This window comes from Clarias gariepinus, chromosome 14 (genome assembly GCF_024256425.1).
Source record: "Clarias gariepinus isolate MV-2021 ecotype Netherlands chromosome 14, CGAR_prim_01v2, whole genome shotgun sequence".
In the NCBI taxonomy this organism is placed as follows: domain Eukaryota; kingdom Metazoa; phylum Chordata; class Actinopteri; order Siluriformes; family Clariidae; genus Clarias; species Clarias gariepinus.
Genome location: NC_071113.1, coordinates 27,017,416 through 27,031,488, shown reverse-complemented (window position 1 = coordinate 27,031,488; position 14,073 = coordinate 27,017,416). Strand labels below are relative to the sequence as shown.

General features: G+C 37.3%; 1 protein-coding gene across 1 annotated transcript; it reads right to left on the bottom strand.

The window, feature by feature from the left end:
* Positions 1 to 636: 636 nt before the first annotated feature.
* On the bottom strand, positions 637 to 7,594 carry kcnj2a (potassium inwardly rectifying channel subfamily J member 2a). The gene is made up of 2 exons (XM_053511002.1): positions 7,438 to 7,594; positions 637 to 4,500 (listed from the first exon to the last, which is right to left on the bottom strand). Exon 2 carries the CDS (start codon positions 4,241 to 4,243, stop codon positions 2,960 to 2,962), a length of 1,284 nt encoding a protein of 427 aa, XP_053366977.1. The 5' UTR covers positions 4,244 to 4,500; positions 7,438 to 7,594; the 3' UTR covers positions 637 to 2,959.
* Positions 7,595 to 14,073: the final 6,479 nt, after the last annotated feature.

Below are 14,073 nucleotides of genomic sequence, written 5' to 3'. Positions count from 1 at the left end.
TATTTCCTCTCATGCATGTCCTGGGATTTCTCACCTTGACATAATGACGGAGGATAACACAGCACATTGCTTATGATTTCAACACCACAGGCTATTACATTAAGCATAAGGCACACGAGGAGTGCATGGGTATGACGCTGGTATTTTTCTATTGTCCATGATGTTAGGAGTAGGAGTCTTTTTGATCCTTTATTATTTATTTAAAAGGCTAATAAAGTGCTATGTGGGTCGGGGTAGCTTAGTGGTTAAGGCGTTAGACTGATGATTAGGAGGTCCCAAGTTCAAACTTCACTACCACCAATGTGTTGCTGTTGGGTCTTTGAGCAAGACCCTTAACTCTCAACTGCTCGTTTGTATACTGAGATAAAAATGTAAGTTGCTCTGGATAAGGGCATCTGTCAAATGCCAATAAGCAAAAAGTGAGAGAGGTAGAGAAATGATCTAACATCATTCCACCCAATGTCCACAATAAATGTTTAACTTTTGCGGGAAAAATGTTTCAATTTTGCTAATTCATTGTTGACATTAAACGTTGTGAAATCTTTCCAATCAGTAACAGGGGGTCGATACTTTGGAATGCTAAAGGATTTAAAGGATTATTTAATATATACAAACACAGTAAATGTCTGGAAACACTTTCTTTGATTCTCCATTCATATTTTATTGAAAAACAGAAATAAAATAGCATGTACAATAATTATTACAATAATAATAACTTCAATAATATTAGTCATAATATAAAAATCTGTACATTCCATTGTTTTTTTTGCAGTACAAGGAAGACTGATAGAAAAAAAACAGACTGCAAAAAGTATTTGGATATTTACAAACTAAGGAGAAACTGCACACAGACCATCAGCCATTGAGACAGGCTTCTTCATTTTGATAGGTCAGTATTCATCAGGCCTATTGAGTTTGGCTAATAACCTAGTGTTACTTTATTTAGATAATGCACAAAAGAAAGAAAAAAAAAAAAAAACTCACGCAAAGCTAATGCAAAAGTAGATTGTGTAAGATTTTTGTGTGTAACACTTAAAATAAAGAAAGCATATGTTGATCTGAATATTATTATCTCCGTTTAGAGAGCATTGGAGAATTTTTGCTCTGATAGAAAGGTTAGTATCTGTGTAGTCTATTCAATGACGGAAACTTTAAAGCACTTCTGTAAGTCGCTCTGGATAAGAGCATCTGCTAAATGCCTAAATGTAAATGTTCCTGACATGCATAAAGGCTAGCACAACATCAGCTGATAGCATGAAATCTCAGGTTATGATCCATCCTGAGCTCAGTGCTGGTGACGTGATTCCGGTCTAATTGATCAGTCCTACAGATTTCAATGACCTGGCCCATGTAGCGAATGAGCCATAAGGGTTGAACTGCAGCTCGTCAGGTAAAGAAAGACCATAGTGTTAAATAAAACGTTATGAAATTAAAACAAACCAAAAACAAAAAAAAAAACCCTAAAACACTAACTCTACAAAAAATTAGCTACCTTAAATCTCAAGGCCACAATACAGTGCAGTTTTATATGTTAAACATTTGGGTTTTGTTGTAAAAAAATATATTTTTATGCAAATCTACACTTTTATAGCAAACATGGAACACTTAATTATGCAGCACTATAATATAATGTTATATAACATAATATTAATATAATATAATAACACTGACATTTAAGCAATAAGGAGTGTTCTTACGAGGCTACCCTGTAGCCTTCATGTTTCTTATGATCTCTGATATTTTTCTTTAAAATATCACAATTGTCTTTGAATTAAAAAAACAACAAAAAAAAAAGAAATCTGACAAAAATATCTGAACAAACAAAACTAATACCCTATCAAAATATTTTTCGTTTGTCCTATAGACCTACATCTAATATCATTTAATAATTTGATGCCTTGTTTAGAATACTCTTTAGAATATTTCAGTCTTCTCAAAAACCCTAATATAAGATGCAAGATAGCAGCATGTATGGAAAAACATTCATTAGCGCATTCTCACCCTCTCTTCCCCAGTGGATGGGATGACTGCTGTGTCTGGCTTTGTCACCAGTTTGACCCTATGGGAGTTACCACTGTAAACAGGCATGTTCCTTGCATTTCCCCCAGCTCCTGAGCCTGCTGCCAAGCCTGCAATTAAGCCCAAATGACCCACACAAAGCAAACTACTCATTACATTAGCAACATTACATAACAAGTAAACTGTTTGTATTGTGGCCACAGGTCACACACATCTACATTAGAAGTCCCCAACAGGACTATTTCAGGGATACCTTTGACCCCAACTGAGGCCTTTGGACTACCAATAGGTGGGACAAATGCTAAAACATTAAATATTAGATATCCATCATTACTATGTGAAAGATTGGACGTCTATAATATATTAGAACTTACATCTGTCTGTACTATCTTACTGCCCTATGTTGGAAGTAAAGATTTTCTACATTGGAGATGCGTGGCTATGTAATACAAGGCATAAATTAAGGTAAACGTGCACACATTATTGTCAGTAACAGTTTTTCCTCTTCCACAATATACAGGTATGAACCACAACACATGACTTGAGATCATCCATGCATCATTAAAACACTCTTATTTTTTTTAGCCCATTCATATCAATCTGCCACTGCTGGACAAATGCACAGGAAGACATGCCCGATATTTTCAAGTTTTACATAGCAGTTACATCCTCTCCACTGTGTGCCATAGAAGAGCAATGCTCTGAAAGGTAGTGTTACATAATTGGATAAACCCACCCACCCCTTTATGTGCACTCGTTTTCAGTGCAATGCCTCTTTAGAAACCGAATATATTCATCATGAACGCACTTGTTCAGTTCATCTCTTATCCTCTCTTTGCAGCTGTACCGTCAGCTTAAGTCTGCGCTTCCTCAGGACCTCAGTTCAGCTAAATGTGCCTATTTGATCAACAGGCAATTCACAAGCAAGAGGCCTGAAAAGTCATATTTCTGATTCTCGCCTCAGCGGCCGTGACTCTAAGGGAACATTGGCTGGATTGTGGTCAGAGTCTGAGCCAGTGTCAGTGTGTGTGCTCATGGGCACTAGTCCACCCCCATCTCCTTCCTCCTTCTCCTCTTTGTTCGGAAGCGCCACCTCATTCTCATAACAGAAGGAATTGGAATTGGAAAGGATATATTTTTTCTCTGCAAGGTCCCTGGCACTGCACAGCGGGGTGCTGGACACTTCATAGGTCTTGTGAAAGCGCGAATAGTCAACTTTGTAATAGTTCTTCTCCTCAAACAGGACTGGTTCAAAACGATGTCCCCAGAGGATCTCACTGGCCAGATACGAGCTACGGCACTGTGTTGTCATGGCTGTTGCTTCCACCATACCTTCCAAGATCACTACAATCTCAAACTCGGAACTGTCCAGATCCTGCTTGCTCATGTCATAAAATGGGCTGTCCTCGTCAATCTCATGGACGATGGTTATTGGAGAAACCAAAAATATACGGTCAATGCCACTATCAAAGCCCACATCAATATCTATTTGGTCCAGCGGTATGTATTCCCCCTCTGCTGTAGTACGAGACCTAAGTAGCTGAGCTCGAACGTGGGCCTCTACTAGATGGCTCTTGCGCAAGTTGCCAACTCTCCACATTAGACAAAGTTTGCTGTCCCTCATCGCAATGGTAGCATTGTGGCTGAATACCAAAGTCTCATTTCGCTTCTTAGGCTTGGCCATCTTGGCCATGACTGCGCCAATGATGAAAGCATCAATTATGCAGCCGACTATGCTCTGAAAGACCACCATGAAGACAGCAATGGGACACTCGTCAGTCACATATCGGTAGCCGTAACCAATGGTGGTCTGTGTCTCGATGGAAAAAAGAAAAGCTGCAGTGAAGCTGCTCACATTTGAAACACATTTTGGACTGTTGCTTTCCAGGTCTCCATGGAAGATGGCCACAAGCCAGAAGATACATCCGAAGAACAGCCACGAGAGCAAAAATGCCAAGCAAAAAATGACAAGCATCCAGCGCCAGCGAATGTCCACGCAAGTGGTAAAAATGTCAGCCAAATAGCGCTGACCCTTCTCACTCACATTGATGAACTGTACATTGCAGTGTCCATCCTTCTTGACGAATCTGCTTTGGGGCTGGTGCCGAGTATGCACCTTGCTCTTTCCATTCCCATAGCCATTCTGCACCGCCATAGTGGCCAGCTTCATCCCGTCCTCCTCTGATGACACAATGCTGTAGCGATTAGCCCGCACACTTCCCATCACCTCTGTCTGGGAGGGCTGTGCTGCTTCTGCTTTGGAAAACAGTCTGAGTTTCTGGAAGAAGCGTTGGAGAAACAGTTTTGAAACGCTCACGGAGACCAACACAAGAAGGAAATGGTGGGGCTATTCAAAGCCGGACGCAACAGGCGTCTCTCTGCTCCACTTAGACCTTTTGATTGACAGAAAGGTCTGCAGGGCCTTGTGTGCGCTGATCACTCGTCTCTCATCTGCTCTTTCTTTTTCACCAATGAAGTGTCCTACCAAACAAGAAATGTAGAGACAATGATAATTAATTATATAAATATAATCACAATATTTAAGACCAAAGCAAGTCCTATTACAAAATAAGTTGAAGGATAAAGCTAAATGATCACTTTGGCTCAAAACTGTAGAATGCGCCCATTTTAGCACCCATTCTCAAGAGCTGTAAAGTTGCTCTGTTTTTTTTCAGCACTACAATTAAAAGGCAATTTTAATATTTGACTAAAGGCTTTCTTAATCCCATGGAAAATTCATCTCATGTCACATCAGTGTTACATTGCATTTTGCTGACTGTGCTTTTCTAATACGATTTTGTACAGTTTCACCTGTGGAACAAACAATAAATGTGTTGGGTGTTGTGTAAATATGTGCAATTATGGCCTCAGCAGCAGAATAGATAGGAATTTCTACTTGCCTCGAAGCACAAGACTGCTTTCCAGCAGTCGCTTGCAGCACTTTAATGCCCACCAGTGTATTTGTCAACCTGTTCACTCCACGCTCCACCAGCCTTACTGCTCACTGGTGCATTATTAATGCCCATTTTCACATACTTTGCTAATCACACAGTCAGGGAAGATGGAAAATGTTTTGCATGACTACATCCTTTACCAGTGCACTGGTACACACTGGCTGGATTTCCCTAACCAGTAGCAGAGTCCTGGAAACTTTTCCAACCACACTCTAAAACAGATTATTTTGAGTATGCCGGCCTGCCCAGATAGCAGATTATTCCGGGCCAAATATGGTTTAGTTCAGGCAAATAAGGGCCAGTTATGTCAATGGCAATTGAATGATGGGCCAAAAGAGCCTGAACTATGAACAGCCACATTAAAGGATTTTATAGAATTTGGAGAACCTGGAGTTGGCCAAAGTGCAGCATTTTTCGTCTGGGCCATATCATGCCTAAGATCAGTTCTCATCATGGTGGACTTCTGGTTGTGTTTTGGTAGCCAAGTTTGAATCCGGTCATCATCATTCCACAGTTGCGAGTAGGCTGGATGAGTAAGCACTTAAGTGTAAACTAGCACTGAGCCTTCCATCACTTTACTTTTTATTGACGTGATTGCTGCTTTTCAAAACATAATCTACAGAACAATGGTTTAATCAGAGATATTTTTACATGAATTCTAATGAAAGCTACTCTAATACCAATTTGATTTCCACAACCTCTAGCAGAAAGGAATGGTTTGTGATTGTTTCTTTCTGCTTGGCACAGCATTGTGAGACCGATGGGATTGAGAGCTCATCCTGGGACCTCATCTTCTCTCAGGTGTGTATGGCTAGGCCTGTGAGCACTATAGCATTACTCATTATGTTATGTTCCTAGGTCTGCTCTACAGTACATATTCTTTACATGATCCTACAACAACCAGCTATAAGAAAATATTTCTTAAAGGTTTACATTCTATACACTCAGAACGTAACATGTTTTGTGAAGGAATAAAATGATTGGGTGAACAGTTTAAGATTTGCTTATTCATACAAATAGGTACTGATCTGTACTCTTCCTTGTTGCTTGGATGATACTCTCAACGGTGCATCATTTGTACTCCTTAACCTATGGTGCATGTGTACCAGTAAAGAGATTAAAGATTAAAAATAAAAAAAAAAGTGCCCTTCTTTCATTCTAAACCACTCCAATTCCAATTTCTATGTCAAATATATTTGTACAAAATAGATAAATAGATTATCTATTTGTTTAATCTATTATTTATCCCAATGGAAAATTGTATTAAAGATGTACAGGATAGAGATTACAAGATTTTTTTTTTTTTTTTTTTTACTGAATGTAGTAAGTACTGCAACCATCAGCATGGTTTTATCACCGGGTTGATTGTGTCCAAGCCAGTGAAGGCAACTGAAATAGCTTTTTAATGGATTAAATGTGATTTAGAATGATTTGTGACAAAGATAAACCTGAGCAGCCTTTGAAATCTGATGGTTGGAAATGGTACAATATATTCTACTGGATAAACGATCAAATACCTGGCAATGCACATGGGCAGATTAACAGATGGGACTGTTTCTTTGAGTAAATGAAATGAAATATAACAATGTTTATGTCTAGGAGGAGTGTTTATTTAATAGCGTAAAACAGAGACACACAGTGGAAAATGTGACCTAAAAACTCTGTGACGGGGTATTTTTGATTTGCAGGAATTACTCCGGAGGGATCAAACCCTTATCCATCAAACGTGTCTTAAACGGCACATCGTGCCAGTTTAGCTTGGAAAAGAGTCATGTATGAGTGAATCAACACTGCCATTGATATGTAGCTTAATCAGCAGGCTGGCTAAAAAATATTAAAAACAAGCAAACAAACAAAAAGGTGCGAAGGGACAAGTGCGCGCGCTCTTCCAATACGCGCGCCGCTGTTACCGCATAACGCGCAAGAGTTTATTCTAATGAGAATATAAACCATTAAAAAAACAACAACACCTTTTTGTGGTTGTGCCTTTACAGCAACCCATCTGCTCTGGAAGCGAGCAAGTCAGAAGAAGCGTCCTATGAGTTCCAACAGGTGCAAAGCAGAAGAAACACTCTGCACATTTTTATCATGCAGTGCATTTCTGAGCTCCTTCTTCCCTCCCAGTTTAATCATGTTAGGTTCTTACTAAAGTGTGAGTGTTCTTACTAAGGTGAATAGTTTTTAGAGTATTCACTTTTAGTTTTTTAGGCTATGCATAGTCTAGGCTATTAATGCATCTTTTCCCCATTCCCATTTCCTTGGCTTTTAAGTAGTAATATAATTACATAATAGCCGGCATTTCCTCCCCTTTAGCACGCAAAGCTTGCAGGATAGTAGACCTACCATACACAGCAATGGGCGATTATATATATATATATATATATATATATATATATATATATATATATATATATAAATGTGTGTCAAGCGAACAAAATCATTCATCCTATTCATTCAGTCTTACCTGGGTCATTGGGAGTCAAAAGCGAAACAAAGCAAGCTAAAGAAAAAGCATTCTACACGGTATATCCAAAGAGGCTTGTCGCTTCCCACGTTGGTGTCCGCTGCATCTGTTACCATAAAATAAACTAAACACACCCACGTGCTCAGCCGGATCCTAAAGCACGCTTACACTCATGTGCTCGTCAGTCTGCGCTCCCAAAACAATTTAAATAGAATACAACCGGGTTACTCCGCCCCCAGCTCACAACCAGCCAATAAGAACAAGGAAAATACCGGGTAGCCCCACCTCCTCCTGCGCAGCCACCCAATTAAAATAATGTATGAGGAAAAGACCGGTTTTCTTCTCCCCGGCCGATGACCAACCAATCTCAGTTCCCTGTACATGGAGCCGGCTCGAGTATCCCTCCTTTGAACTTCAAGCAGGACTTGGGAAGAGACGTCACATAGAGCGGCGCATAAATCCTGCAGCTTGGCTGAAACAAGTACAGAACAAACTAGGTCCTAACAGGGATTCATTCATACCTAGGAGTGCTGAGCTTGTCCTGTTTGATGTGTGTTTGATACATACACTGTGAAACATAATAGCTTTTTTTGTGACAGGTAGTTACTGTTTAATAAGATGGAACGCCTTCATAAATAATCTTGGTCACAAGTTATGAGCTAATATGGAAAATAAATACACAAAAAGGTAATTCCAGTAACCCTGGCTGTATAAATCAGTTGTATTAGCTGTAAATTAGTCTGAGGTCACTCGGTAGATCTAGATGTTTTCCAGTTTCCACTTCAATATTGGCAAAAATATGGATTTTCCCATTTGATGTCCTAATCTTGATGATGTCTACTCTGTCTTTCAACAGAATACATGCTTTCAGCATTTATGAACGCATTAGTGAGAATGAGTGAGAAGTCACATTTCATTGTCATTTCTGTGCACTTTCTTTTAATATAAGCCGTAGCAAAATGTAGCTGGTAGATGAAGATTGGCATGAGCTTCAACTATGGAACAACCTACTGAGTTTTACATTAATCCCAATCAATAAGTAGGCCTAGGCCTGGTGTCACATCGCATTTGTGTCATTATCTTCCACTTAGTGATACCGGTTGTTACTTAGTCATATTGCATAACAATATATGTTTTTTTTTTACTTAAAGTAAATACAATTATAGTATAACTAGTGTATGACAAAATGCTGAATGTATTTCAGCATAAATGGCTTTTGGTGGGCTGAACATCTAATCAATGATTAGGTATGCTTCAAAAGCATATTAGTTTTGAATACAAAGCTTTAATTAGCATAACCCCAAGACAACAACAACAACAACAAAATAATAATAATAAAAATCAACACATCTGCTGTGCTTCTTTTATATCAATTATCCTGATTTGGAAAGAGCTAGCTTTTCTCCTGCCTTAACCGGCTTCTGTTTGAACAAGGGCACAATGTCACACTGCTTACTAATCATAAGCTAATGAGGCGTGTTAGACTGTGTTTGTGAAGCTGTTTTTGAAAGCGCTTATTTTTAGATCCTTTCTTGTTCACTTTATAAATAATGGCACCTATTTATAGCTGTCTGCTCTGAGCTGCTGTTTGCCTTTCAGGTCGATTTAAATCGATGCTTGGACAAGAGCAGTTACTAACCACAAGGTGGAAGCCTGGAGGCTTTAGTATTTCCCGATGTCCTCTCAAAGCCATGGCCAATTGAGGAGAAACTGTTCACAGAAGATGCCTAAAAACATCTGCTATCCAGTCTACATGAACAAGGACTGCCAATTTTCAGGAATAGATCTTGAGAGAGGACTGGGATGGTGTCAGCCAGAAATGACTGTAAAGGCAATGATCCTATTAACGCTCTCAAGATGTACATTTTTGTTTCCCAAGTAACAAATAATGCACATGTAGCCTTTTCCTTTAGATCTAACCGAGTGGCTGATGATTGTCTGCAATGAAGTAATTGTCACCTCAAATGTAAAGGGGCATTTTACCCTAAATTGCACCCCCAAATAAAAATAAATAAATAAATAAATGAATAAATAAATAAATACATAAATAAATTGTTGTTTTTATTTATTTGCCTATGGTATGTACAATATTATGTGAAAAATATATTTACAGGGTCTACAAGTGGTTCATGCACCACATTTTTTGTGCTCTAGAACCAACTTCTTAGAGAGAATAATGTAGCTCAGTGGCACAGCTGTCACATTGACAACCGAAACAGTATTTTGTATCATATTTAGTAACATATGTAACTGCAACTCCGGTAATAAAGCAATGACTTTCAGATCTTCACAGATATTTCCCTTGTACTTGCTATACTGGATGTGCTTCAGAAGCATCTCCATGTTCTCATAGATTTCTTTCATGTGTGCAGAGCAGGTATTGAGGTGGGCATTGCCATGGTGTAACAAAACAGCTTTGAGGCTTAACACTGATGAATCAATGAAGAGACGCCACTCTTCTGGGTCATGCTCACATCCCGAGGCAGAGAACAATTCAATGTCAACACAGAAGACAAAATTGTCTACATTTGCAAAGAAGTTGGTTATATCATCTTGGTGGCTTCGAAAAAAAAAAAAGTAACAGGAAACCCCATACTACTGCCTAGATACTGGGACAGTGGTATATTTTTAAACAATATGTGCACACTATAATTCCTATATTATCACAATGAATAGCATAAATGTATGGAAGCCTGAGCATGCCCAGACTGCAAGCTACCAGTGAACTGCAAGCCTATCTGTATTAACATTTTTGATAGGGTTATCATAGAAACATTAATTTACATAAATAGAAGGCAAGACATGAAGGAATACCATTAAATAATTAAAAAGAATGCCAAAAATCTACATATGAGGTTCACCAAACAGCGTTCAAGAAGCAACCTTTTTGTTGTGCAGTGTTATACGACAGTTACAAAAAAAGAAATAACATCTTTTAATATCTGATGGTCTTTTTTTTCAATTAATGACATGTTTTGTCCTCAAAAATGAATTATATATAACTCACTTACTCACCCATCGTCTATACCATTTTATCCTGTATTCAGGGTCGCAGGGCACACACACATACACTTACTCACACACTCATTCGCACACTATGGGCAATTTGGGAACACCAATTAGCCTAATCTGCAGGTCTTTGAACTGTGGGAGGAAACTGGAGTACCCAGAGGAAACCCTCCAAGCACGGGGAGAACATGCAAACTCCATGCACACAGAAACGGGAATCGAGCCTGGCCGGGAATCAAACTCGAACCCTGGAGGTGCAAGGCGACAGTGCTAACCTGAATGATATAAATCTATCCAAAATAATCCGTTGTTGTACCTAAGATGATTGTTTAAAATTTTTGACTTGCAATATATGATACTGTTTCTGTATGAAACTGTATGTTCCCAAAATCTTGTAAACCCTGTCTGCTTGACAGCCATCTTAAAGACAAAATGTTTTTCTGGCACCAAAACAGATAATACATGTTACAATAATGTATTAAGCACAGATTTGAAATAGTAATAAAGTGATTGTCATTAATATGTATTGAGATTTTTCAGTATACTATGCACATTTTTCCTTAAGTAAGGAAATGCCCAGTATCTGTTTATTTCAGTTAAAGAATATGATAGGCCAGGATTTCAGCTAACATCTTATCCAACACGGTGATTGGTCCTTTATACTGTAGGGTGGGACTTGCTCAATTTAGCCACCATTTTATCACCACCACATATGTATATTTCAAGCATGTTGTCTTCAACTAAACTGTCAGGTATGTATTCTTAATTCAAGAAATGGCTAAAGCAAAGTTAGCATTAAACTGTTTTCTGATGGCTAAATTTTCAGAGGTGTGACATAATCAAAAAATGTCATTTTACATTTAAGTTAATTTACAAAATAAAAAAAATTGTTCATAACGATGGAGTAGACCTTTTTTGCTTGCTTAGCTTTAGCTATCTTTCTACATGTCAGTTGGTATATGAACTCTTAACATTAAATAATAAATTTATATGAGTGGCTAAGAAAAGTAAGAACAAATACTTGAAATTAGAATTAAGTTAACTTTTGTTTAACTTAATTTAAAAAATATATCAGGTTTGGCTGCTAGCAATAAAGCAGCACTTCACTCACAGTTAGCATCTTGGTTGAGTGTGGCTTTGGCTAGCAATGTGTTAGCAATGTGTTAAAAAGGAGGTACATTTATTTGGAGGCAATTAACCACAAATTGCCTCACAATTTTACCTCAAACACTTATTTATTTAATTTTAAATATATACCAAAATTAAAATGTTGGTTTAATTCCCCTAATTGGTCTTTTTTTCCACCAACAGGCAATAGAGACCTTCCTTTTCCAAAGTGGCTAACAGGTAATTTCATACAGTGTTTTGGCATCCCATGTAATTAAAACTAGTCTATTTTAACATTTACAAGACTACTTATTTTTAAAGTAATATTACGTCTTATCCATGACCTGATCATTTGATCTCACATACACAACATTCAAAATTATTCATGATGATTATGCAATTCTTTTGTAAAGATATTTTCATTTTATTCATTAATATGTCACAGAATACAAGAGATACAGGACAAAAAGGTGAACAAGCTGAAGACAAATGTCAAAGCAACACAGAAATTGGAGAGGAGGTAAATACAAATAAGCAACTTAATCGGTTACAATTCATGATAGACAAGATGTATATCAATTTGTAGCAACTTAACTTTATTAATTGTAAGAAAAATAATTTTTGAAATTGAAAATTAAATTTTGTCTCCAAAAATAGGAGATTCATCTCGCCCAGCTCTAGTACAGTGTCAATAGCCGTATTAGTGCTAATTAAACTACTGTACAAATCCATATTATGGCAAGTAACATAATAAACAGTCAGACAGTCTGACAAATTTCAACTGCTTTGAATATATCCCAAAGTGCAGTTGCCTTGTAGCTATTGAGATATGACAAGTTCTATCAGACATATAAAATGTTATAAACCTAAAACTTGGTATGACCTACACTGATCATAAAAATATACACTTTATAATATTTATTAAAAATCAGAAATTTTCATGTATAAAATAATTAAAATTAGAAGAAAGAACGCGCAACACTTTTTACCTCATCATTAACTATTTTCTATAATTTTGTCTCTGAGAGTAGCTCCGGCTGTAATTAAAAGAATAGGTTTCTCTACAGCCACTTGTTTTAATACCATGTTATCATTTTGTATGTCAACTAATTCACAGTGACCGACAAGCAATGTCCAGATAGTAATTAATAAATAAAGGTGTTGTCTTTTTCTGCAGTAAGATTCAACATTTATGGGAGAAGCCTCCAGTGGAACCACTTTGTAACAGACACTAAGATTTCCACCAAAGAAGCGTCTTCAGGTTGGAAGATATTTTGCATCCACTTCCTAACTCCAAATGACATGACAAGTTGCATATTTTTTGTCTTATTAACTTTAAAACATAAAGACAGGGTAATAATGTTGATGTGATTGTTTTATAGCTGCTAAGTTATAAGAATAACTTGAATGTCTTACTGTACAGTATGTGCATTCCACAACATTTAAATATGATATTAATTATAGTATTAACATCAAAATGACATTTTGTTTACAGTATTTATAAAATTAAACAAAAATTGTGATTTTCAACATTGTACATTGATCTTAAAGACATCCAAACCATAAAAAAACACCTATGGAATTATGTAGCAACAAAAAACTGTTAAATAACATAATGTTTTATATTTTAGATTGTCCAAAGTAGCTACAGTACATTAAGCTTTAATGACAGCTTGGCACACTCATGGCCTTTCTCTCATCAGATGCATGTGGAGTGGTTTTCAGAGGTGCAGTTTCTTTAGTAGTATGGAAATGTTTGGGTTCGCAACCTTAGACATTGAACAAGCCAAAGTATAAAATACTAGACTATAGAATTAGTCTAAACTTTGTGCCAACTTAACTTCATTCATTTTAAGAAAAATAATTGTTTTAAAATCAATAATAGAATTTTGTCTCAAAAAATCTGAGATTCAATTCATAAGACATATCGCCCAGCTCTGGTAGAGCGTCAATAGCCCTATTAGTGCTATTTAAACTACTGTACAAATCCATATTATGGCAAGAAACATAATAAACTTCAAACACTTTGAATATATACCCAAGTGCAGTTGCCAAAACCATCAAACATTACGAACAGGATTTCATAAGAACCTTGTCAGGATAGAAAGACCAAGAGCTAGCTCTGCCGCAGTTTATTTGAACGACTAGCCTATTTACAGGACCTCAGATTAGAGGACACATAAATGCTTCTCAGAGTTTAGGTGGGAGACATATTTTAACATCAACTGTTCATAGAAGACTGCGTGAGCCAAGCCTTTATGGTTGTATTGTGCCTTTACTGTACTTCAGAAGAACAATAATTAGACAATTGCTTGGGACAAAAAAAGCACAAGGAATAGACATTTGATCAGTGCAAAAATGTTTTTTGGTCTGATAAGTTGAAACTTGAAAGTTTTGCTTTTAACCTGTTTCTTTGTTAGATGTAGAGTGGGTGAACTGTCTGTTCTCGAATATGTGGTTCCCACTGTGAAGCATGGACAAGGTGGCATGATTGTGTGGGGGTGTTTTACTGGTGACGCT